Source organism: Blennius ocellaris (genome assembly GCF_963422515.1).
Source record: "Blennius ocellaris genome assembly, chromosome: 10".
Taxonomy (NCBI): domain Eukaryota; kingdom Metazoa; phylum Chordata; class Actinopteri; order Blenniiformes; family Blenniidae; genus Blennius; species Blennius ocellaris.
Window position 1 is genome coordinate 14,301,429 of NC_137659.1, and position 24,264 is coordinate 14,325,692.

At 41.0% G+C, this 24,264-nt stretch overlaps 2 protein-coding genes across 3 annotated transcripts; one reads left to right on the forward strand and one right to left on the reverse strand.

Annotated features, from left to right (window-relative positions):
• Positions 1–714: 714 nt before the first annotated feature.
• On the forward strand, positions 715–5,836 carry LOC308135637 (uncharacterized protein). 2 transcript variants are annotated; one of them, XM_080503715.1, is made up of 11 exons: positions 715–851; positions 1,056–1,144; positions 1,671–1,767; positions 2,304–2,715; positions 2,861–2,936; positions 3,062–3,128; positions 3,439–3,586; positions 3,733–3,793; positions 3,890–4,020; positions 4,132–4,221; positions 5,630–5,836. In XM_080503715.1, exons 1-11 carry the CDS (start codon positions 775–777, stop codon positions 5,648–5,650), a joined length of 1,269 nt encoding a protein of 422 aa, XP_080359841.1. In that variant the 5' UTR covers positions 715–774; the 3' UTR covers positions 5,651–5,836. The 2 variants fall into 2 exon arrangements, with proteins under 2 accessions (XP_080359841.1, XP_080359842.1); XM_080503716.1 differs by having other exon boundaries at positions 2,322–2,715.
• A 263-nt stretch (positions 5,837–6,099) lies between these two features.
• znf644a (zinc finger protein 644a) lies at positions 6,100–22,632 on the reverse strand. The gene is made up of 6 exons (XM_080503763.1): positions 22,535–22,632; positions 11,998–14,470; positions 10,815–11,408; positions 10,134–10,259; positions 7,732–7,834; positions 6,100–6,969 (listed from the first exon to the last, which is right to left on the reverse strand). Exons 2-6 carry the CDS (start codon positions 14,465–14,467, stop codon positions 6,774–6,776), a joined length of 3,489 nt encoding a protein of 1,162 aa, XP_080359889.1. The 5' UTR covers positions 14,468–14,470; positions 22,535–22,632; the 3' UTR covers positions 6,100–6,773.
• Between the last annotated feature and the right edge of the window lie 1,632 nt (positions 22,633–24,264).

Here is a 24,264-nt window from a genome sequence, read left to right on the forward strand (position 1 = left end):
GGTGTACATTATCAGTTACATTAAATCCAGTTGTGTTCGTAAAGTCAGATACTGAAAAGCAAGAAACAGTAGACTTAGACAGACCTTATTTGTCATTTATATTTGCATCAAAATAAAAATGTAGGTGCAATGGCTCAGAGCACAGCAGGAATACGGATAGAAGCAGTAAATGAGAAAATAGAATGCATTTTTTTGTATGAAAAATGCATAAAAGATACATACATTGCACAGCGAATTTCAGAGGACCTCGAGCACAAGTAATATTAGGGCAGCCATAAAGTAAACTTGGATGTAATTTACTATTCTCGAAGGTTTGATTCGTCTTTACCAGCTGGTGGCGGTAATGTTCTATTTTTGATGATGGACATCGAGCAAGAAGAAGAGGCCTGTCGGACGGAGAAGGCGTCGCAGCCATAGACATATGTGAGTAGACGCTTTGTTTAGCTGCAGCGGGACCTCTTCTTTCCCAGGGCGTTCACTTGTCATATGAAGGAACTCTTTACACAATTGAAATAATCGTAAACCTCCCCAAATTCTGAACGCATTATTACGCAGGTTGTTGTTTTTTTTTTGATAAACATCAGACAAAGACCTCTTGGTCCTCATCCAATATGGCGGTCAGGCCTAAGTCGTCAGCTCCGACACAGCTGTGGTGTTTTTGTTGAGTCTACGTGTATATGTCTATGATTTTCCTCCTCGGGTCAGTAAATGGCAGAGAAACAGAAGAAGACAGGAGGAGCACCAAACACAGTCAGAACATTCCGCTGAGAAACAATGCATCGCTGGAGAAATGTCCCCTACAATCCTTCAGCCGTGCCTCCTCCAGGGACCAAACCACCGCCGCCTGAAAGGTAACTCGTCCTCTGCGGGTCCAAAAAGCGTCGGATTGTGTTGTTTGGACAGAGTTTTCAGATGCTCACGGTCTGACTCAAATCTGCACGCACGCTGCAAAACCAAACGGTGTTGTTTACTTTTCAATTTGCAGCCGAAGCACGGGAGCAGAAACTGTTTCCCTGAGCTGTTTTTGTTTGTAGCTAATTTGTACTTATTTAAAGAAACAGAGTACCAGAAGCCTTCATAGAAGCGATGAAACGACTGGCATCAGAAAAGTCTGGCAAGACTCAGCAAGCGAACCAAGGCAAAGGTAACTATTGTCATTTTCTCCTGCCACGTTGTTCAAATTCTCCTCAATACACATATCAGATCAGACAGTCACCTGGACATGACGAAATAGATCTATGTACATGACCAGTTCAAATTGGGCCTCAGCTTGAGTCTATGCAGATATTTTATTGATCCAAAAGGAAATTTCAAATGGATTTCTATGTTATGTTGAACACGCAGGGACAGGGAAAGAACCAGGCTCTAACACCAGTACTGATAATGAAAATGAGCCACCACTAGACCCATGTTGATATTTATACCGTCTGAAGTTGTTCTCATCATGTTTTCTTTGATTATTTCAGTGTGGTGGAGTGTGTCCAATGTGCAAGTTTTGTCATAGTTGGTATATAGAAAGTCTTTTCAGTGAATCCTAAACTAAAGTTTCATTTTGACACCTCACATTATTTACATTTAGCAGAAATACAACTTGCTTGATTACTTAGTTTTTCTGTCGAGTTCACATGGATGAAGTGGCTTCAGTTCAATTCTTCTTTTGCATTTCACAGCTCGATCATCTGTTGCAAAATGGAAGTCGTCTTTTACGCCAATCGGTGGTGAAGAAGAAGAAGATTCTGAGGACAAAGATGGAGACTGCTCAGAAAGGTGTGTCGACATTCTTCATGGGGGGGATACATTGCACATTTACATCAACTTTTGTGATGGGTTGTTGTTAAAAAAGACTGACTGAGTGACAATAAATGACACGCTTGCATGCGCTATGCATTCAACTCATTTGACTGTTTGAGACTACGTTCACAGCTATTCTATTTTACGTCATGATTTCAACACCACCAAATCGCAAAACCCTTGTTAAAAATGACTAAATCCAACAAAGTCAGTCACCTCTCCCCTTCTGCTGGTGGAAACTGCTGATCAGTGACATCAAGCGTGTACATCACCGCAGTGCTTGAAATAATATAACGTTTACACGTCCTCCCTTTTTGCGGTGCGACTGAACAGAGATTGTTCACCTCAGTGCTCTTTAAGCTTGTGTTAAAAACGTATTTGGATGTAATGTATTTCTCTTTAGATAAGAAGTTTGACTCCGTGTTTTTGTGTAAACGTTCACCGGTTGGAAGTGACTTGTTCCTGTAGTTCATTCTGACCATATTGTAAGAGTGCGATTCCTTTTCATGTAGGCTTTATGACCCGTACAGTCCTCTGACGTCAGACACCGAGGCTGACCTGACGAAGACTGTGGATCCTAGCGTCTCCCCGCCGAGCCACAGGGCCAAATTGATGCGACGGCGTCTGTCTCCGGGCCGGGGCAGTCGCTGGGACTCGCCCTACGCGGAGCCGGGGAGCCGGAACCTGGACGAGCGGGAGTTCGGCACTCGAGGCAGACCTTCGGATGACAGAAGCCCAGAGCCTGAAGCGGTGGATCACCCGGGCTACGGCTCCAGGAGCAGACCCCTGGACCAGAGAGGCTGCAGCCCGGACAGAACCGTTGGCAGCTCTTCCACCCAACGGTTTCCTCCTCCTTACTCCCACCAGGCCATTGAGGAGGAGGAGGAGGAGGAGAGGATAGCTCGGCCAGATTATAGGACAGAGGTATCTGATGCTTTATGGTGGCAGTCGTGTTTCGTGTTCTGTGGTGCTTTAAATAGCTGCTTCTATGTTGCCCAGCATTGTCACTACTTCATTCGTCTACTATTCGATGATAGTGTGGTAATTTGCCGCACGTTTTGTCCGACAGATCGCCGACACTGTAAGATTGTCTCCACCCAGGTTACAGTGGGACTACCAACACCAGCTGCCATTCGTCGACACTGGTACGTTTACACTGCAGGTTGTTGTCTCGCCTGTAATGCCGTCACTTTTTGTGTCGATATCAGAGAAAATCCTTTTCTCAGGGTTGCACATTTGAAGTCCTTTTGTCCGTGACGTTGTTCTGCAGGACTGAACAGAGACCATCTCTCCCCGACCGTGACAAAAAGCAGGAGCAAGAATGTTGTTATGGACAAGTAAGCGACAGACACACAGAAGAGGCACTGGGTAAAGACCCTGCGGGACAAGGACACATTTCATTCCTGTGTCCTTGTGCTAATTTATGTGCAAATGTGCCGGGCTGTCATTAACCTTGACATCTTATTTGTACAGACACAAAGGTCAATCATCCATCTTGGACCCAAGATCACACATTCACTCTTAAAGGCATTTTGTACGCCACCAGTTGGCGGAGACCCGTTAATGAAGCTTATCTCATATCAGGTTTTACCGGTAATACAAAGAAATAGCTTGTGTGTTTATGTTAATAGTTCATATTCTCCTCAGGAACTTCATTGCGTGCGACCTTTGTGACGTTGAGGTCGCCAATGGGCAGGAGCTGGACGACCATTTGGACAGCAAGAGTCACTGGGACACACTGGAGCACATCCAGCAGAACAATAACTATGACGATGTGGCAATAGCCTTTTTACAGGTGAAATAATAGATCAATTTAATCACGTAGTTTCATCTTCACCGTCCCCAGGTTGAGCGTTTAGGCTGTTTTGTGGAGTTCTATTGAATTGGATTTATTTTCATGCTAAACGCACTAAAGGATTTTGCCGGTTTTCTTATTTCTAGGACGTCATGCTGCATAAAAGCCAGCGGTCCAGTCGGGCCATAGAAGACAGCGGGCTTCCAGGTAAAATATATGTCAACCCCAAGCTGTGTTCGCAGCACCGTCTCCTCCATGCAAACAAGCACGCTGATTGTCTCGGTCGGATCCTTCCACATCCAGCTCTGCAGGAAAACGACCACATGACCAAGGTGGAAATGTTCCACTGCGCAGCTTGCAGAGTGTTCGTGTACTCGTCGGCAGCAGAAGTGCAGAGTCACATCACTTCTCACGAACATCTGTCTAACAGAAAGGTGATACTGCCGTTTTAAACCGTGATCCAAACTTTTCCTTCGTTATTTATTTACTAGCGACGGTGTTTACTGGTGTGTTTTTCTTTTCCTTTTTTTTTTTTTTTTGGGAAGGAGTTTGAAGTGCAACAGAGACGGGCCTGTCTCGGCAAGGCCAAAGCCATGATGCAGGAACTGCAGCCACAGCTGGAAATCTTCCTGAAGGTATTATATGTTGATATATATCCTTATTTGGATACATAACTTTGGACACTGTTTCATTAGTCAACATTTAATAAGTTAATATCTTCCAAAAAATCTGACCCTACTACTCATCTCAGCCCTTTATAAAGACTGGAGGATAAATCACTTCTTTTTCAGCATGTAAAGCCTTCCGAAATATAAAAAAATATTCATGTTCTGTATAGTTTCTTTCAACAAATACAGTAGTGAGACATTATGATGAAAATGAAGGGTTGAAAAAAACCTTTCATATATTTTTAGATTTGATCATGATTTTGGAAACTATAGATGACCTTGCACTAAAAGTTATGCAAATTAATCAGTGTTGCAATAAATTGACATGTTGGTAGGCACAAAAAAAAATCCCATTTTTATTTATTATATTTTAAGTAGTATCTAGCATTATAAAGTGGTGATTTTTATAAACTACAACAGTATTTAGAAGGATTACAAATAAGAAGAGCTTCTCTGCATGAGACACTGATGCAAAAGATCCAAACGCCCGACAGCGTCTCGGCATTGTTCTTTGCAAGCGTCCTTTACAGCAGCGGGTGGTTTGTGTGCGTAGCCAATCTGAATCCATGAACCGGATGGTATGTATAATCCTGTCATTTTAGATTACAGCAGACTTCTTCAAACTATTTAAATCATGGCAAACACGAGGCCACAGTGACACTAAGCTGCTCATTATGCAACATTATAGGCGGCCTGATTGGAACTAAATCAAATACGAAAATCGGGTATCTTGACATTAATATTGTCGCGATGACTGTTAATGCATTCAGGAATGCAAAGGAAAAGATTTGAGGGGGATAAAACAGACGTCATAGTGGATAAGGGGCAATCGCAGAACACCTTTGTAAGTTAGCTTTTACCAATCGTGTCAAATTCTGACAGTGGAAGACGGCAGTCCTGTATGTTTTCTATCTGTCCAATCTAGTTATAAGGAGCAGCTTATTAACAGGCTTTCTGCTGAACCTTGGCCCGACACCACTGCAATGACGGTAAAATACTAGGGAAGCACATCAGATTATAATTTCCAAAGTGTCAGATGGCATCTGGTTTCGTGTTGCAGTAAACAATATATTGGCACAAGCTCAGCACTGCAGTCATCCTTTATTCAATCACGGTTGTAAAACATGGCCATTCATGTATACATGTTTTATGAAAATAGCAGAAACAGAAAACTAATAAGCGGATTAGAACTATCTAAAAGTGAATCCAATCTTTTTTTTTTTTTTCTGTGTTTCACCCGCACTGTACTCATCAGGAATCAGTGGAACAAGATGTACAAAGATGATCTGTACATTAAATGTGCACTGCATTACGCCTACCTAAGAGTTGTACACGTGAAGCTATCTAACAACTAAAACAAGCCTTTTCGTTACAGGGCGGCAGCCCATTCCAATGACGGAGAGAGAGAGAGAATCAATCCCAAAATGGTTGACATGGAGAAGCTGTGGGCTCGCGTGAAAAGAACGATTGACCACAAATCTGTTAACTGCTGAATTTATCGATCACGTCCCCAGCAAAAATGGCATACGGGCGATCGGTTCAACATTTGTTTAATAAATGGAAAAAGTCTTTGTTTTCACAAATTGAATCTTTGTGTGGTTTTCATTTCATCACTTGGTTACATCAAAAGACACATTTCATTTGTCTCTTACAGGTCAGGTGCAATTTAAAAAAATAAAACAAAACAAAAAAAAAGGTAAAAGTCAAGTTTCTTTGCTTTTGTTTATTTAGAACAACACAAATGTTTTAAGCATTGTATCTGTGTAATATAGTACATTTGAAATTAAATTATCTTAAAACAGTATATTTAAACATTAAATATAGGTGACATGTATGAAGGGCATGAACAGCACAGGCTGTGCGTGTTAGCTCTTTTCTTTTTCTTCTTTTTTCCTCTTGACCACCTTCAGTTTTAACTTTGTATTAGAAACAATGCAGTTACTGAAAGACTATTTAAAAAAAAAAAAAACACTTTCTATGCATAACAAGTTTGCAGACATTTCTTCTCACACTTTCTTGGAAATATTCATCTCAGTAACTCTGGCCTGAAAAGAGACTCTGGGCTGTTTGACACAAAGGAAACTGATTCTGTGCGTTTCATGTGAATATCGACACAGAAGAAGTGCTCTTAATTGTTGACAAAAAAAAAAAAAAAAAAACCCAAAACGGACCCAAACCATGAGAAATCTGAGGTAAAAGTTGTCTTCATTAGAAATGGGTTCCACACTACATTACTGCATAAAACAGTTTGTCCCCTTGGAATTGGTTTCCACAAAGCGGACCATGTAAAAACAGACAAGGTAACAATATCCAAAATAATTAACCTTTTTTTTTTTCATTTGTCCAAGTTTCCAAACATGTACAATATCGTAAGCATTGAGTAGTATTGTACTTTTGGCCAGTATTATGTCAACTAAAAAATCAAATCAAATAATAAAAAAAACAAAACGAAAAGTGAAAGAACATCCAATGTACATACACATACAGTCTAATGAAATCTAAAAAGGTCCCCATTGGCCTCATGAGGCAGCGTGTGAGACTGTCAAAGAGCTGTCTTTATCAGTCTTGAAGGTCGGGGGCTCCGTGGCCAATGGGGTGACCTCCACCATGCCAAGCCCAGTGTGGGGGACACCAGTGTTCATAATGTGCCTCTGTAAATGTTTAATCCAGTCCTCCTGGACCGACAAGGGACCCTGGAAGACGAGGTCACAGAACCTGCACAATAAATACAAAAGGAGTCACGTTTCAGCGTACTTTACTGTAAACCTATTGCAAGGTGGGGGGGACAAAAAAATCAAATATCATGGGAGTTTAGGCAACAATTGAACCCCTTCAGGGCTCATTTCATGAAGCTGATTTGAAGAACAGTCCCTTTGTTGACACTGAATGATAGCAAAGGAATAAACAAAGTCAGGGTCACTTGGCATCATCACTTACTCTGAATCTGACCTGCTTTCTGGTGGATTTTACACACGAGATTAAAAGGATCTCTTTGGATTGTAAAATCTATTGGGTTGCCTCTAAATAACAGACTGCGAGTGGAGCCCAATTATTTCACAAAGACTTGTGTTGAAGGACGGTCAGAGACCTGCTCAGATCTGCCATCATTCCCACATCAAACAGTGAGATTATTATATTTAATATTGTATTTAATATGATAAAATAATCTCCTTTTTCATATACAACAATCTGCCTGGCCACTGAAACTCCACTTCTGCCTTTTTTCTGTTCACTGACGTCCAATGCTTAACATCTGCAAACAGGATATGAGAGATATCCATGTCAGAACGGGACCGTTTGAGAGTTGAAGAAGGCTACGGGGTGGAGTAGCTGCAGGTTTCTATCGAGATTAGAATGTGGAATGGGATGAAAACAGCCTTTAGACAAAGTCACAGCCCGATTTCTGAAACGAGACCGTTGATTGCTGCCAACAATGTTCACCATCAAAACCAGTAGAGGAGGGAATGAGAACGTCACCTGCAGGTGAGCCTGTACATTTCCTCTGGAGTTTGGGTTAAGGGCAGTGTCTTCTTCTTCGAGCCAGGCCTTGAGCGGGTCCTCACGGCTTTACAGTCAATTGCTGAAACGACAGGATGGGAGTTCAACGATTCGCAGTGCTGCAAGCCAAGTTACAGCACACCCTTCATTATTTGAGCTCTCAAAGAACACAAAATAAGGTAATATTTATCGCTCGTTTCCTGGATTAAAAATGACTGGGAGGCTTAATTGAACCAGCCAGAGGGGCAAGGGCACCCTCTCGTGGTCGTTTTAATTGCCACTGAAACAATGGAGATGAGGTGGCATTAAAAAAAAATTAGAAAGCTCATTAAAAGGCTGGTTGGGGTTTGGATGTAACCAAGTGTTCACACTGAAATTTTTAATGAAAGCATTACATTTTCTCCTCAATCTGACTAAATGGTGCCCAAAATGATAAACTAAAACCCATTTTGTGTTGACTAAATACAAATCAATGTCCAGTTAGGTGGTTGTCGGCACCTAAAAATAGAACAGTATTATAGACTCTGACATGAGGCAATAGGAAGACTGACAAAGCTCTTCTTTTTTTCAAGGGATTCCAGTAAGTCCCAACAATTTTGCATCTTGCTTGATTCCCCACTCCATGTTTTGGCACCACGCCAGTGAGGTGAACAGTCTGACGCCGTCTCATCTGCAGTCTGGCGCAGATGAGCATTAAGCCCCAAGATGGAGGTGTGATGATCTGTGCCTGCAGGAAAAGTCGGCATTGAAGGCCGTCCGCCACCAAGAGGTTGCTCTGCAATTAAAATCTTTGCGGTGTCTCACTTGCTGATGCCCTTCGACATTCTTACCTTGGGGATGACATAAATAACCACGGTTGCACTAAATATAACTCAGATTTGGACGTTAACACCTGCTTTAATATGTAGCGCCACTCAATGTCAATATTCTGATGATATGCAACTGTGGGCTGGTAGAAGTTACTTCATGCACGACTGATTATAATAGTGAGATGACCAATCTATCGTTTCTGCCATGCTACACTCGTGTAGAGTCTTTCTAAGATGGCTTTTCATTGCTTTTAGCAACGTGAATAAAATGACAGTGATAAATGTGAAAAACAATTCCTGAATGCTTGTGTGTGCCTCGTCTGATGTATCATCAATTCAAAACCAAATGTGATCGAAAATCTGTCATATCCTCTCCTTGCCGTATAAAGCACAAGTTCCAACCTGTAGCTCACTTTCTTTCTGTGCGTTTTATTTCCCCATTTTGCCATAAAGGGATAATGTGACTTCTACTAGCCGTTACGTACACTTCGACAAGACGGTTGGTGGCGTCAACATGAATGAGAGGATGAAAAAGAAGGACTGAAGGTGAGATCACAGGAAAGTATAGAATGCAGGTTTTGAATCATTACTGGAGACCCTAGATTAAACTCCTGGTGTGCTTCTCTGAGTGAAAGGGACTATAAATACTGCTCAAATATTTCAATGAGAACTTCCCCTCCCATAAATAAGTGGGTGTTGGTTACAACCAAAAACTCCTGTTCTATTTCAGGCGATTTAAAAAAGAAAAAGAAAAAAAGAAGAAGAAGAAAAGTTTCATCCATGTTGTTAGTGGCGTGGTGGAGAATATGTGATGTTTTTGGTCTGCACTTGTTCAGACAAGCAGATGCAAATTGGGGGAAACTGGATCACAAGTGTACATGACCAGTTGAAATCCAATCAGCCAGAACACTTTCAGAGACGTCTAAACGTGAACATCAGCTGTGACTCACTGAAAAGTGTCCCAAACAAAGCTGCAGAGGATTTCTCAGCAAAGACTCAAACAATAGACAAGTAACCCTCGGGCAATGGTGAACTCCTTTATAGATTCACCTACAACATTTTGTGCCCTCATGCACACGGGTACCAACCAAAAATATTAAGTTGTTACTGGCGAGTTGGTGATCGCTTCCTTCACCTGATGTAGGCTCTCCGCTTCGGAGGTCGTACATGCTTGTTGTATGTGTTTGAGTGTAACACAAGAAGTGGAAGTGACAGCAAGATAACAGAACACACTGTCTTATTTGAATTTGAGGTGATGATTGGTTTACTATTGTTCTCATTTCTTCTTCCGTCTCTGACCAGTACCAATAACAAGGCATTGGTGATATCAAATAGAAATGACCTATTTGTATATTGGCACAAAAGAAAATGACACCTGATAAACACACTATTAGAGATGGGAATGAAAATGCATCAGGTTGTCTGGAGTTAAGTGACGAACTGTCAGATAACTCAAGACGCACATGAACAGGACCGTCTAATATAACCTTTTTAAACCACATTTAAAACGAAGTAAATATTTTAACGCAACATGCTATACATTTAGGGAGTAATAGTATTAGTACTACTTACTGGTTCCCTCAAGTAAGGCAATCCTTTGTCTTTTTGCATATGCGCGGAGGTGATTGGATAAGCTGACTCCACTGTGGAAAGTTGCATTGCAATGAACACAAACCTTCCTGTTGAATTCACCTTTCTCTGTGGAATAAAAACCAAAACCTTGTCAGAAGAGATGCAGTGCAATGAAGGCTGAAGACATGAAATAATTTATACATTATCACACGGATCTCTTTGGTTTCAGCGATAACAAAACTCAATAATGTTTGGCAGAGTAATTATCCGCTTTTATGCTGACGACATCTTATTTTTTTTTTTTACAAAAGAGAAAATCTGATTTTTTTGAAGTTTTAATTTGAAACGGCTCCTGAAATTTTGGAGATGCTTGAGTTTTCTTTTAGAATTAAGCTTTCTTTATAAATTACAAACCACAATGTCTGGATTTAAATAGTTGTTGAATGAATGTGTCGTCATGTTAAAAACAAATAAGCTTGTGTTACATGTGATTTCTGATGTTATGAAGTATAAATGAAATTAACAAAAAAAATAGTAGTACAAGTAGTATAGGTTACATCTTTTCTCTTTTGCAAACCAATTTGTCAAACAGATGTATGTGGTTTAACCTATAGGACTCAAAACACTATGGAGTAGTCCATGTTTTCCAACCATGTGTATATCCGTTAAGAAGTTACTTACCAGATACCAAGTTTGGCAGTGAAGATGCAACTCTCAATCCTGAACTGTGCTCACTGTTTGGGGAAACGGTTAGCGTGCTTCTGGACATCTGAGGGGATCCTTTTAGTCTGACATCTTCCTGACATTTCCTCTTCTTCAGGATTCCTATCAAGGCGGTTGTGCCAGTGAGTGGACTTTTAACTTCCAACTTACTCTCCAGTTGCCTTTTTTCAGATTTGATTTCTCCTAAAGAAAACGCGGGAATCAGTGGTTTGGCATCAGTGCAAAGGCTTGAAATAGAACTACTTTTTGGGATTCCAGTGGGAGGTGATGGGAAACGATCAGCACTGTCGAGCTTTGGTGAAGCACTGTATTGGAAATGGTTTCGTCTCTTTCCCAGGATCTGAACAGCACGCTGGAACTCCTTCTTGTCGCGCATCAACTCCCTCAGTAAAATTAGGGGAGATTTGCTCTTCGTGACAAAGGTTTTACCGAGCTTCTTGAGGTGGCCTCGTATGTGGTTGGACTGCCCAGTCCTGTTGTCAAACGAATCCCCACACAATGGACAGGAGTGAACGCTCTTTACCACCTCAGAATCTGACTCTTGCTGCAATGCTGGGGGGGGGGGGGGACGACAAAATATGAAACATAAATACACATTTTAAAAAAACCTACAGTTGAAGCAAGTAACTTTAAAATACACACAGGCTATATTTAAAAAGAATGTCAGCTTGTGTTTACACTGATGTTCAACTCAACCCCATTATGAGTGCCGTGATAATGCAGTGAATTTTTTTGACGGACATCAGACCAGTTGACCAATTCCACTTAAGTAGGTTTTGGTACGCTTGCAAACATGCTCCGATGTGATTTGATTAAAGTACCAATAGTTGAAAATAAAAACGGTAAATGTTGTGCATCTAATGGTCGTACCATTTGGAGTACCTTCAGGCGATGGTGTATGAGATTATCTTTGCTTTTTTTTTTGTAGTAATCGTTCAAGTAATGATTGCACAAACTAATAGACAACATGAGCAATTAAACTACTTTTCCTATTTAGAGTATTCGTTTCCCACTTTATATGTTAATACCTCTAATGAAGCTGTCATTTCCTTGTTACAAGTGTCTCAGTGTGTTCAGTACGAAATCATGGTTATAAAGCACATTCTAATACACAGTAATGCAAAAACATGCGTTGAAATACCTTTTCTCAATCGCCGCAAGGCAGACATCTTACGCCGAACTCTGGGCCTACTGTCTTGAGAAGTGACTTCCTCAGGAGGGACAACATGGCGTGCATTGTAGCTGAGCCCGACCCTATGCAGGTGTCCTCGTATGTGATTGGACAACCCCACACCTGACTCGAAGATTGCGGGACAGTATGGGCAGTTCTTGGGATCCGATTCCAACTCTGACAGATCGTCTGCGAAGGAGTCACTCAATGGTATTTGGTGGGGGTCAAAGGTTTCTTGAAATACTTCAGTTTCAATGCATTCCTCTTTGATCTCAGGGGTTGTCTTTTCTTGCTCTTCAGACTTGATTTTCTCAAACAGCCTTTTCGATGCTTGTATTGCACCTCTCATGGACATTCTTCTGCTATAGGTATAAATAATGTTTTGTTTTTCTTTTTTGATAACATCATCGAAAAGGTTCCCGTTGGCATCTGTATCCTTAAACTGAAAAATGTCCTTTTCATCGTAGCCTGTCTCCTCGTCCTCCTCCTCTTCTTCCTCCTCTTCTTCTTCTTCGTCGTCGTCTTCGTGATTCATTTTCTTGGGACTTGGCAATGGTTTGGGTAAGATAAAGCATGTATCTTGGTCAGAAGTGTTCCGATACGGGGTGGACATCTTGCGCTTAGAAGGTGACTTTTTGATTCCAGATTTATCCATGATCAGCTTGGGCCCATTTGGGGATGAAGCTAAATCTTCAGCCTTGTGAGTCAAAGCACCTTGTAGCTCTGTACCGCTGTCTTCTGTACCCAAAGACTCCCAATTATTGCTTTCCTTCTTTTGCTCAGCTGTCTTTTTTCCATTTCTTTGTCGAGACAGGAGAACATTTATGGACTTGTCAAGTTTTGACTCTGTCATTTGGGACCTGGGACCTCTCTTAAGTTTACTATTCCTGAACAAGTCTGAAATGTCACTGGCCTCATTGGGCGAACATGATGTTTTAGAAGAGATCTGATTATTTATTGAGATTTTGGAGGTGAACTCTGCATCTTCAACTGGAGTTTTATAAGCATTCATGTACTGCTCCTTGGAATGATGTGCATATAGTTCACTATGTTCGGTAGCTTCATACTCCTCGTAGCTCAGTTGGTGGCGTCGCAGCAGGTGATTCTTAAACACACTTCTGCTAAAAGCTTTATATGTACAAATGTTACAGGAGAAGATTTGATCATTATCATTCTGGATCTGCTTTCTAACTGTAATAACAGTGTGCTGCATAATATTGTGTCTCTGTAGATCATTCTCACTCAGAGTTCTAAAGCTACATTTGTCACATCTGAACTGTCTCTTGTCCTTCTCATGTGTCTTTGCATGCTGAACAAATGTGTTTGGGCAGTCTGTTCCAAATGGGCATTGAGGGCAGAAAAACTTTGCATTTTTGTCCTCTTTTTTTTCATTGGAATCTTTGATCGTGTCAGTGACTTGTGTTTTCTTCCCCTGATGGATGGACATGTGCTCAATAAGTGAACGACTTTGTCTGAAAGTCTGTCCACATTCTCGACATATAAAAGGCTTTGGCGAAATTTTAGGTGGTTCAACGTGAGACTTCATGTGACGTTGCAAATGGTGCTCTTTCTTGAATATCAGCTTGCATTTTGAGCAAGCATAACATGATGGTTTCTCATCTGAAAGAGAATTTATCGTCAGTCTGCCCTTGAGTGATGAAAGGCTGTGGTTTATACTGTTCTCGTGTGAATTTCGTGCGGGGGCGTGGTAAAGAATTTCCTTAATGGCCTTTACAGTTCCATTAGGATAGCCGGAAACTTTTCCCGCTGGTGACGACTGTGATTTTGAGAATTTCCTTGACTTTCTGACTTTTCTGACATGGCTCGAGTCTACCTGAACTTCAGCATCAGACAATTCCTCAGATGACTTGGGGCTCAGATGTGGATAAAGGTCTTCAGAGGGATCCACCATGACAACCATGTCCATTTTACGTTTTCTTCTCCTTTGGCTGTTGGCAGGAGAGACGTCATCTTTCGATTCCTCACCAGGGGAATCACTATGATTCTCCCAAAGAAACTGCATAAACTCTTTGTGAGGGTCCCAATGAAGGTCACTAGCACTAGAAAAGTTATCCAATGAATTCTCTGGTGACTCTACGTCAAAGCCCCAAATTCCTGCTGTGTCAATTTCTTGCACAGTTTTTAGTTGTGTAATGCTCTTTTCCTCCTCTTTCTCAGTGGAGAGACTGTTGAGTTCATGGGCTTGAGTAGCCTGATGTGAAGAAGGTCCATTTCCCAGGCCAACTGGAGACAACATGTCTGTATCCGACATCACATCTAGAACATTGTTTTGCTTCAGAGGAGGCTTTCTAAAAGAAGCAGATGTTGATTCTTGAGCCATTCTCATTGGGTCCTGCAGGAGTGTAAGGGCATTGATCTCAGGATCTGCATCCTTGTCATCTTCGTCAACACCTGCCAGACATGACATTTCAGCTGCCATGACCTGCAAAGGAAAAGTAAAATGTTATTTCCCAGTTACACATGCACAGTTGCCAAATACAACTAACTTCCAATCGACAAACTACAAACAAACATCATTCTCTCGCCCTTCCACAATCCTTGTGATTCAGGTCTTAAAATCTTAATAGGACAGAATAACAAACTTTAGACTAGCAACCGTCTTTTATAATTTTTTTAGGTTCTTTCAAGTTGAATAATGGGTTGCATGGAACTGCAGTGCTTAGTACTGTTGCCTCCCAGACAGAATGTTTCCCGTTCAAAACCTTTATGCGTTTCTTTCAGTTTGGGCTGAATTCCCCGATTCAAGGCCATGACTTTAGGTTGAATAGTGACTAGTTGCCTATAGGCTTATGCATGTGTGTAACTATACCTTTATGTGTTAGCTCGGTCGCCAAAGTTTGCTAGGGTAAGCTCCCGCCCTCTTTGAACTAATGGGTACGAGTAAAAGTTGTAACACAAACTTCATCCATGACAAATACTTTGTTTGCTTTCATTTGTGGGAATTTAACTATACTAACACTAGTGCTTGCAGGCAAACAGGCATTGCAAGGATGTCTTGATGAAATCATTGGCCCTGAATCAAGGTCAATTTTAGCCTTTTATTTTTAATTGATTCGCAAAATGCACGAAATAGTTTGGCCATTCCTGACATATGGTAAAGTCATGTAACAACCCTAACCTGACAGAATCAGAAACACAATGTCTAAAATGATTCAATGGCCATTTGGAAAATCTGCAATACCAGCGTTTCAACAGGCTCAAGTATAACAACTTCTTCAATACAGCGAATTTGATACGGCACCTTAAAATGAAACACCCAGACGAGGCTTCATGGATCGGAAATTCCTGATCTGTGAATTCCGTTGCTATTGGAGCCCGATACCGATACTGGATTGGATAGGCCCCATACCTCGCAACAATCCACAAAAAAGCCCAAAACTTCCAGTCTGTAACCATGTGTTAAAAAGCTTTGGGATTGGTGGTATGCCCTGCAGGCTGGACATTATAATTCAGTTGCCAGCTCATGAGAAGTATACATCGAGCAAGTTTCTTCCCCCCCCAAAAATTAAACATTACAATCAAATGAGTGAAAGGGGATGAAGTGGCCTTTAGCATATAGGCTTGACACTGCAACCAATGGGAGACTCCTCAAATCACCCTGCCTATCAGCATATGAAAGAGCACCTTCAGCAGAGCATGGGCTCACAAATAATACAAAAGGCTCTCTCCATTACTAGTTAGGAAGACAAAGTCTCCCCTAAAGGCTTCCACACACTGCGATTTTAAAAATCTTAGTAGTCACAGACTCTCACACTGTACAAGACGAATGTGAGTAATCGTGCCTGCAGACTGTACGAAGGGAACGTGAGCTGAATTGGAGCGGACTTGCCGTGATAACGCAAGAATAAAACGCCATAAGCAGGTGCCATCCATTCAGGAAAAACAAAGGTGAGAGTGAACAGAACTCTCGCCATTGTGGTATTCTTATGCTTGGAGAAGAATCCACCGATCAGTGTGGGTCTGAACATCAGTCCAGTGTATTTCTGTTGTCACATGGAAAAATACGACATGTCATACTGCAAGACACTGAACCCCAAACTGCCTGAATGAATGCAGTGTGAGAGTGAGTGGTTGGTTGCGGTCGGAAGGGCTGATGGCAGTTTGGCAGCCTGGCATTCGTCAGTCTTGCATACCAAGCTTACCACCATTGAGTATGGACTAAATGAATAATGCAATGTAAAGCATCTTTGAGTGTCCTGAAAAAGCGCTATATAAAACTCATGCATCATTATTATTATTTATTTCTATTGGTTAGTTAAGTTGACGTAATGCAGCTGCTGCTACAATCCCCCTAAAGATCAGACACTGTTTGATATGGATCCTAGGCTTATGACTGACACCTTGGCCCTCTGTGAACCTTGCACAATGTGTAACCTGTCAGAGCTGTAACCATAGAGTTCACCAGCGATCCTCCCACAATCCAATCTTTCATCTCCAATGGCCAAATATCGCATTGTGTGTGGGAGGCTTTAAACAGTTGTAAGTATCAGGAATCTGACAGGGTACAAGATATTACAGGTGCTAGCATCGAACAAGCTGTATTTGTACCCAATAAAAGTTAGATTTTTCCATCCCGAGTACCTTTTCAGGGAACAATGGGAGAAAATGACATTGTTCTCCAATACCAAAGCCAATGCGCACATTAGGAAAACTCCATTAGTTTACTTTGTAGTTGAAAAAATAGCAAGGGCTCTGTGTAGGGCCTAAGCCACTGCAGCTTTTATTAACAGTACATTTATCACAAATATTTTATGCAACACACTTTTTTCCAGCTAATTCAAAGCCTCTCAGGCTCACAAGTTAAGGGAAAGTAGACCTCTGCAATTTATCAGAGTATATATGTCTGGTTTACCGCTTTCGTCCTGAACTAATCAATGAGCCAGGTTTCAACCTTTTCAGGCTTTTCTCCTGGTCTCTGGTCAATGTTCATTCTGGGCGATAGTGCCCTTAAATGAGCAGCTGTTGTAATTGCATGACATTGGTTGATGATTTGGTCTGCTCGAAAAAGTGCAGTGCAAAAGCAAACCAACCCCCTACTGAACCAAGTCCCCGGACTATCGTGGTCTGAAAACACCCTAAGATAAAGTACAGAAGGCAGATAGAGGCTGATTTCAGGAAAAAATAATCTATGTGGAAAGGCATCGAGAACATTACAGAATTCAAACAATGCCATAATGCCCCCTAACCCCCAACCCCAAAGGAGACTTCTCTTCCAGAGAAGCATAACATCTTTTTCTCCCGCTTTTAAGAGGACAGGAGAAAGGCAGAGGACACATAGCTGACGCCATCAGAGCATTACCGACCCCATCACTCCAACACCACAAGGTCATTTAGTCCTGCGTGGCATTAGCCCCAGCAATTCACCAGGACTGGATGGAGTACCATAGAGGATGCCAAAATCATATGCCCAGCAGCTGCCTGCAGCCTTCACCAACATCTTTGACCGTTCGCTGCAGCAAGCCACAGTGCCCATCTGCCTGAAAACTGCCACCACAAACCACATAGCCATAGCAAAAAATTCTTCTGCATATGTGCAAGTAGATGAACAACTATAACAATGGTGTCCTCCAAGGTTGCATGACTATTCTTATGGGACTTGAGAGTTTTATTGTGAGTCACCATCAATAGCAATCTAAATTCATTGTCTGCCCATACGAATGTCTGTGTGCTCACCATTGTTTTTTTTTTAATTAGTATTTTATTGTGATTTTCCAAAATTTACAACAGACAATCCTTCACAATACAGGCACATTTCTCCCAAACTCAATGTCCTTTATGATATCTATACTTGTAACAAAAGGGAATACTCACAATAAACAAAGGAAAATAAACAGATAAGAAAAAGACAAAATATAAAATAAACCAAATTACAAGAAACAGTTGTAGCTTAGAACCAGGGGTAAAAATAAAAAAATGCTTTATATATGTATATATCTGCCCGGCCTCTATAGAAAGTATTACCATCCTCAGACATGCATCCCTCAGACAAGATTAGTCCACAGAAGCATACATACGTTGCAGTAGGTCCTACACAAAGTCAGGTCTATGTTGCTGTATATATAGTAGCCATCCTTTCCAGTTACACTTAAATTTGTCCACTTCCATTCTAAGAGACGCAGTCAATCTTTCCATATTATAAATGTTCAACATTACATCCATCCATTCATCAACAGTCGGCACCAGATCCTGGCGCCATCTCTTGGTTATTGCCTTTTTTCCAGCCAAAACCATAATCCTCAGTAATTTACCATCTTGTTTATTTTTCAAATTCAAAGTCTTTAATAATACAAAATACAAAATCTTAAAACTAGTTGGAATCTTAGTTCCAGAGACCTCCCCTATTATTTTTGCCATCTCTTCCCAATATTGATTAATCAAGGGGCAACCCCAGAATATGTGGAAGTGATCTGCTTTAGCTTCCCCACAGGATCGCCAGCATTTGGTGTCCCCGTGTTTCCTCTGTGCCGGGGTCGCAAAGAACCTTATGGTATTCTTCCATCCATACTCCCTCCAAACCAATGAATTTGTAGTTTTCCACTGGTAATTGCTTATCTCCTCCCATTCCTCTCCTGACAAATCTATGTTAGCTTCTCTCTCCCATTTTTCTTTTACATATTCTGTGTCATCTGCCTTCAGATCCTCTATTGCCTTATAGAGTCTGGCGATTGCTTTCCGCTGTACCTTGGAGCTACATGCATCCATTAAAACCTGTATGATGCCTACCCATGGTGTACTCAGATTAGCTTTTTTAATTTCTTGTCCTAAATAATGCCTCAGCCGTAGATATCTGTGAAAGTCCTGATTCTTGAGGCCATGTTTATCCTTTATGTCTTGGAAACTCATCACTGTCCCATGTTTGATAACTTCCCAATGCATTTTTGGACCATTCTCCCATAATTTAAACCTACTATCTAATTTGTTGGGAGCAAAATCCGAATCGTACGCGATCCATCTGAGGAACCTACATTGACTTCCCAAACTATTTTTCCTCACAATATTCGACCATATTTTGAGTGATACCCCTAACCATGGATTTAGATATTCTTTCCAATGGGACCTTAATTTCTCATCATTTATTATTGTTTGTACTGGGAGCCCCTCAAATAGTCGTTCCTCAATATCTTTCCACCTTGCGGTGTATCCTGGGTCACAGAGATATATCAAAACCCTTAACTGTGCAGCTTGAAAATAGCTTTTTAAACATGGAAGGGCTAGACCGCCATCTCCCTTTGGTAATTGTAATGTTCTATATTTTATTCTGGGTTTTGCACCTTGCCATATGTATCGAGATATTATTTTGTCCCATTCTTTAAATTCTTTCGTAGTTAACTCCACTGGGATGTTCTGAAATAGGTATAGTAGCCTGGGTAGTATGTTCATTTTGACCACCCCTATTCTTGAAGATAAACTCAGGAATGGTATTAGGTTCCATTTGTCCAAATCGTTTTTTATCTCTGATATTTTGTGATCATAGTTTGAGGATTTTAATTTTTCAAGTTCTTTTGGTAAAATGACACCCAGATATTTTATAGTGTCCCGTTCCCAATTCAAATTGTAATTTTGTCCTACTTCTGGATTAGACTCATAATTAAAGGCAATAACTTGTGTTTTTTTAACGTTTACTTTGTACCCTGATAGCTCTCCGAAGTCTTTAAGAGTCATCATCAGTGCAGGAATAGAAGTGTTAGGATTTTCCAGATATAACATAACATCATCTGCGAATAATGCTATTTTCTGTTCGTCACCCTCCATTGTAATCCCTTTGATAGTTATTTTGTTTTATCCATTGGCTTAATGGCTCAAGAAAGATGGCAAATAGAAGTGGACTCACCGAGCACCCTTGACGACACCCCCGTTCTAGTTTGATCTGATCAGACAGGCTTCCATTAACCTTGATTCTTGCTGTTGGATTTGTGTACAAGGTTTGGATAGCCCCAATACATTGCTCGTGAAAGTTAAACTTCTTCATTACCCTGAATAAGCTCACCATTGTTAATGTTTATAGGGTACCCTTTTCTGTGCACCTGTGTGTGGTTTCATTACAAAAACAGAAAATACCACACATTTTCCGTGATTACACCATTTCCATGTAAGCAAACATTGTTTTCAAATAGTTCCTGTGAAAATGCGAAACTTGTTCTGAATGGAAAATGCAAAACTGATGTTTTCCCTTGAAACGTCATGTAAATGAGGCCGAAGAAAGTTTTAGTTGTGACAGTAGAAATTTTGACTACGTGACTTATGCCAACATGACAAGGTAAATTCAAGTTATTGAGAACGCAATAATTCGTACTTTCAGGCCCCGTTTATACAACAACAAAAACATGTGAAATTGTTAAAATTTTCTGATGCTTTGGGTGGCCGTTTACATGACAATGACGCCTAGAAGCAACTGCAAACGTCCCTTTTTCAAATCAGCCCCAAAGGTGGAACTTTTCTTTGATGCTCCTGAACCCCCTAACAGAAACAGCTGGAGGCGACGTTGGTGCACATGAGCAGTAGCACATATGCACCAACGTCGTAGCAGGTAGCTCTTCTGCTCATGTCAACAAACATGGTGGCCTCTGGAGTGGCACGACTCCCAGTCTGTATTCCTGTTTTATAGTCGATATAGGTAGTTTTATAGTTCATATTCAACCCTAAGATCGTCCAATTTGTCATCTGACCATACCAATATTGACTACTCTTGATTGGCTTATCGCGGTATATTCTCTGGACGCCTGTATAGCCTAATTTGCACTGCGCAGTATGTGCCAATACAGCACGGGTTTTTGTGCATTTCCACTGAAAAAGGTTGTGGATTGTACCTCCAGTACATTACCCAACAGTTATCATTTTTCATAACCCCTCCATTGAGGTACCGAGGCCATTGGAACGCATTCCATAAGGAGCTACAAAACAGCCGTCTAATGATTGATAGTGACGATCGTTACTCTCAACACGTCTGCAATATTTAAGTAGCCCATCGACGGTACAAACCCTCCATTGTTCTTTGCGCACACTGGTTGTTTTGTTAACTTGGTTTATTTAAATATCGGTGTGCCCCACAGCACCCTGGTCTTCCGACAAGGTGCAGACAGTGAGAGCTGGACGGTGCTGTTCAGAATGAGAACATTTTCCAAGGTGTCACATAGAAAGGAGGCTCATGGCTTTGCCCGAATGCCTGACCTGTACCGCTGCACCAAATGCGTCCCGCATTTACAGTCTCGTAATGATGTCACATTTGCGCAGCCGTTCACAGTCCTGCCTACTTTTTAATCATATTCTCTACTATGTAACCATGCAACCGAGTTGAGTCTTGGTGCACTTTGCCTTACTGTTCCATACTGCGCAGTGGAAACAAGGTTTATGTGTAGTTTTATTTCAAGATTATCAAACAGCGCCACCTCGTGACCTGGCATGCTCACTACATTGTTTTCAACGTTTCTGCCATTGCTATGTGAATAGAGATCTTCATCAGAACATTGCAGTGTATACGTGGAACGTTTCTGACACGAATGAGGTATTGCCACTCGGAACATTGTCGTGTAAACAGGGCCTTAGGTCATTTAAAATGAACAAATACAGAACTTTAAATGGTATATTGTATTTCAACTGATCAGTCACAAGAAATCTTACTTTTAATATAATTAAGTAGTCCGTTGGTCATTGTATTGTTCAGGAATACTTAATACCACTATGTATTCCTGAACAATACAATGACCAAGGGATCAACGCAATTATTTGGATAATGATCAGCAGAATAATGAATAAATCACGAGCCACTGTCAATAATGCAAACACAGTGATGAGGAAAGTCATTATTTTATGTGCAACTGACAGCTCAATTTAGAATTTTGCTGTATTTTATTAACAATTGGTAATGGTTGGTGATTTGTGTTTTCAATACGGAGAGTAAAGAGTGAACGTATTGGCCACGTCTGTATTCATTCAGTGCTAAATAAACAGCTCTAAATATAAAACCAACTTGACACCTATCTTATTTAAATTATAGCTGTGCATAGTCTCAATAATGAAGGCATGAGAGGTCTTGGTTTTGAAGGACAATAGAAGTGGCTCATCAAGTGTGTGCTCCCGTGGCATATCAAGGTGTTTTTGCACCCCAGCACCGAATATGCAGAGGGATGGCCCCGTGAATGGCTTTTGATGAGCGACTGAGGATTTTGTACAGAGCTAAAACTTTCAGCACAGTAGTGCAGTCATAAGCCAACCCACAATAGTTGTCAGGTTACGTTTCTAAAGGTGACCACTTTCGGAACAATCGGGACCATCTGTAGCCATGTTCCGTTGCGGTATCGTTGCATTTCTTAGTGGTTTGTGTCACGCTGTGTTGTTGGATGCTGCTTGCAGGAGCTGCAGACCATTCCATTAAGGCTGTTCCATACCAAAACCTATTCCTCAGGCTAAACTACAGCTAATGACAATCGCCCTTCGCTTCGCACGATACGCGCGCCAATAGACCGATTAGAAAACAACACGATCTTACCTCCGAGCCGAGTGGATGGCAGCAGGGCACGGTTTATACGCTGCATTGAATTATTTCTTACTTTCGTCTTCCATCTATTTCACAGTCGCCATTTTCCGTGGTGGTCTGGTGTGGGACAGGTCATTTCTTTTGTAAGGGCAGCCGCGCGTACAGTCGGCCCGTCCGCGGACAGAACAGGTCGGTGCTCTAAGAATCACCTTTAAATGTGCGCGTAGTTTAAAAAACAACAATAATTCAAGCGCAACTCCGGTTATTGTCTCATATATTTCCGTCACGTATTGTTACGAGTCGGCGCCGTGCTCCCCCGTAAAACTCCACAATGGTTCGTTCCAGATAGGAGGCATAAAAGCGGAGTTAATGACCACCATCTCTTTTGGGTAGCAGTTTTTTTCTTTTTTTAGGTTAATGGCGGTTAATCACCGTTTCAGTTGAAAAGGGTAAATGAAAAGTAAGTTTGTGTTTGTTTTTAACTGTTTTATGACCTACATTCCATCCAGCTGTTTGAAGTTGTTCCTGAAGCACTGAGAGGGAATTGAGGGGGAGCTATCACCTCTGAACACCCCCCCCCAACTCCCCCCCACTATGGTCAGTGGTCTCCTCAGAGGTCTTTGTTGCGTTTCTGTGATTAGCGGTGTGATTAGCTGCCTTAAGTATTCCATTGTGTGGCTTTTTACATACATACAAAATACACATTAGTGGGTTTTAACACACACCCGTGAAAGTATGAAATGAATTGTGGTGATTTTTGGTTTAATTAATTTTTATTTTTTTTGGGGGGGGGTTGTATGGTAGACTTCCTTGATTTTGGAGTTAAAAGACAAGTATACACATGATTGGTTTTGGTATGGAGCCAACATGGAGAAGAGGAGGCCAAACAAGAAAATCTAGTTTGTGGGGGTCAAGGGTGCAATTAGCTTCATTACACAATGTTCAAACAGCTGTAGAGTAAGTTCAGCAGCTATTTCAGATAAGGACACAATAACAATCAAGCTGTAAACTCACAATGGTCCAATTATATTCACAGTGGTATGTTAGCAAATTGGTTGCTAGCCAAGCTAATGCTATGCGTCATTGTCAATGCCTGTTCCTGGAAAAAAGTTGAATAATTCACCATTTCCCCCACTAAAACATGGTGTTCACTGCCTTTAAAGTAAAGACATGTTCATACATGATAATGCGTATGAAGATAATATACGTCCATTACATGTGTTTTGTTTTACTTGCTAATGCTACATTCTCAGGCCAAGTTAACCATATAAAATATATGTACCAAGGCACTACACAATTTTTATGTTGAGAGGTCATGAATTGTTAAAATAATTATAAAAAAAATAAATAAATCCTTAAGCAACCAACATGTTTAATGCTTTTAATAGCTAACCCTTCATAGCTATATTAGTGTTAATTTAAATCCTATACCTGTGCTTTTAGTTCATCTATGAGTGTTTATAATCATGTATATCGCAAGAATGGTCCCAACATCTATATTATTTATGTCCTGGTCATATTTTCAGATGACTCAAATTGGTGGTGCCGTTGTTAAACATAAGGCCTTTTGGCTGAAGCCAGCCCACCAGAGGTTTCAGTTCGGCCCTTTCGATCACATTGCAAGAGACAATAGCTGTAAAACTTTCAATAGATGTACCTGAATTTGTAGTAGCTGCCTGAATACGGACGCAGTGAGTTGCCTTATTTTAGTAACATTTAGCAACACTGAGATCAAAAATTAA

Excerpts from the sequence above, each read along its gene's own strand:
- LOC308135637 (XM_080503715.1), top strand. The coding sequence starts at position 775 with ATGCATCGCTGGAGAAATGTCCCCTACAATCCTTCAGCCGTGCCTCCT. Across the intron at positions 2,716-2,860 it reads GGCCAGATTATAGGACAGAG|ATCGCCGACACTGTAAGATT; the intron begins GTATCTGATGCT and ends TTTGTCCGACAG. Across the intron at positions 3,587-3,732 it reads TGGCAATAGCCTTTTTACAG|GACGTCATGCTGCATAAAAG; the intron begins GTGAAATAATAG and ends TCTTATTTCTAG.
- znf644a (XM_080503763.1), bottom strand. The coding sequence starts at position 14,467 with ATGGCAGCTGAAATGTCATGTCTGGCAGGTGTTGACGAAGATGACAAG. Across the intron at positions 10,260-10,814 it reads ACTGCCAAACTTGGTATCTG|AGAAAGGTGAATTCAACAGG; the intron begins GTAAGTAACTTC and ends TTTATTCCACAG. Across the intron at positions 6,970-7,731 it reads ATGTACAGGCTCACCTGCAG|GTTCTGTGACCTCGTCTTCC; the intron begins GTGACGTTCTCA and ends TTTATTGTGCAG.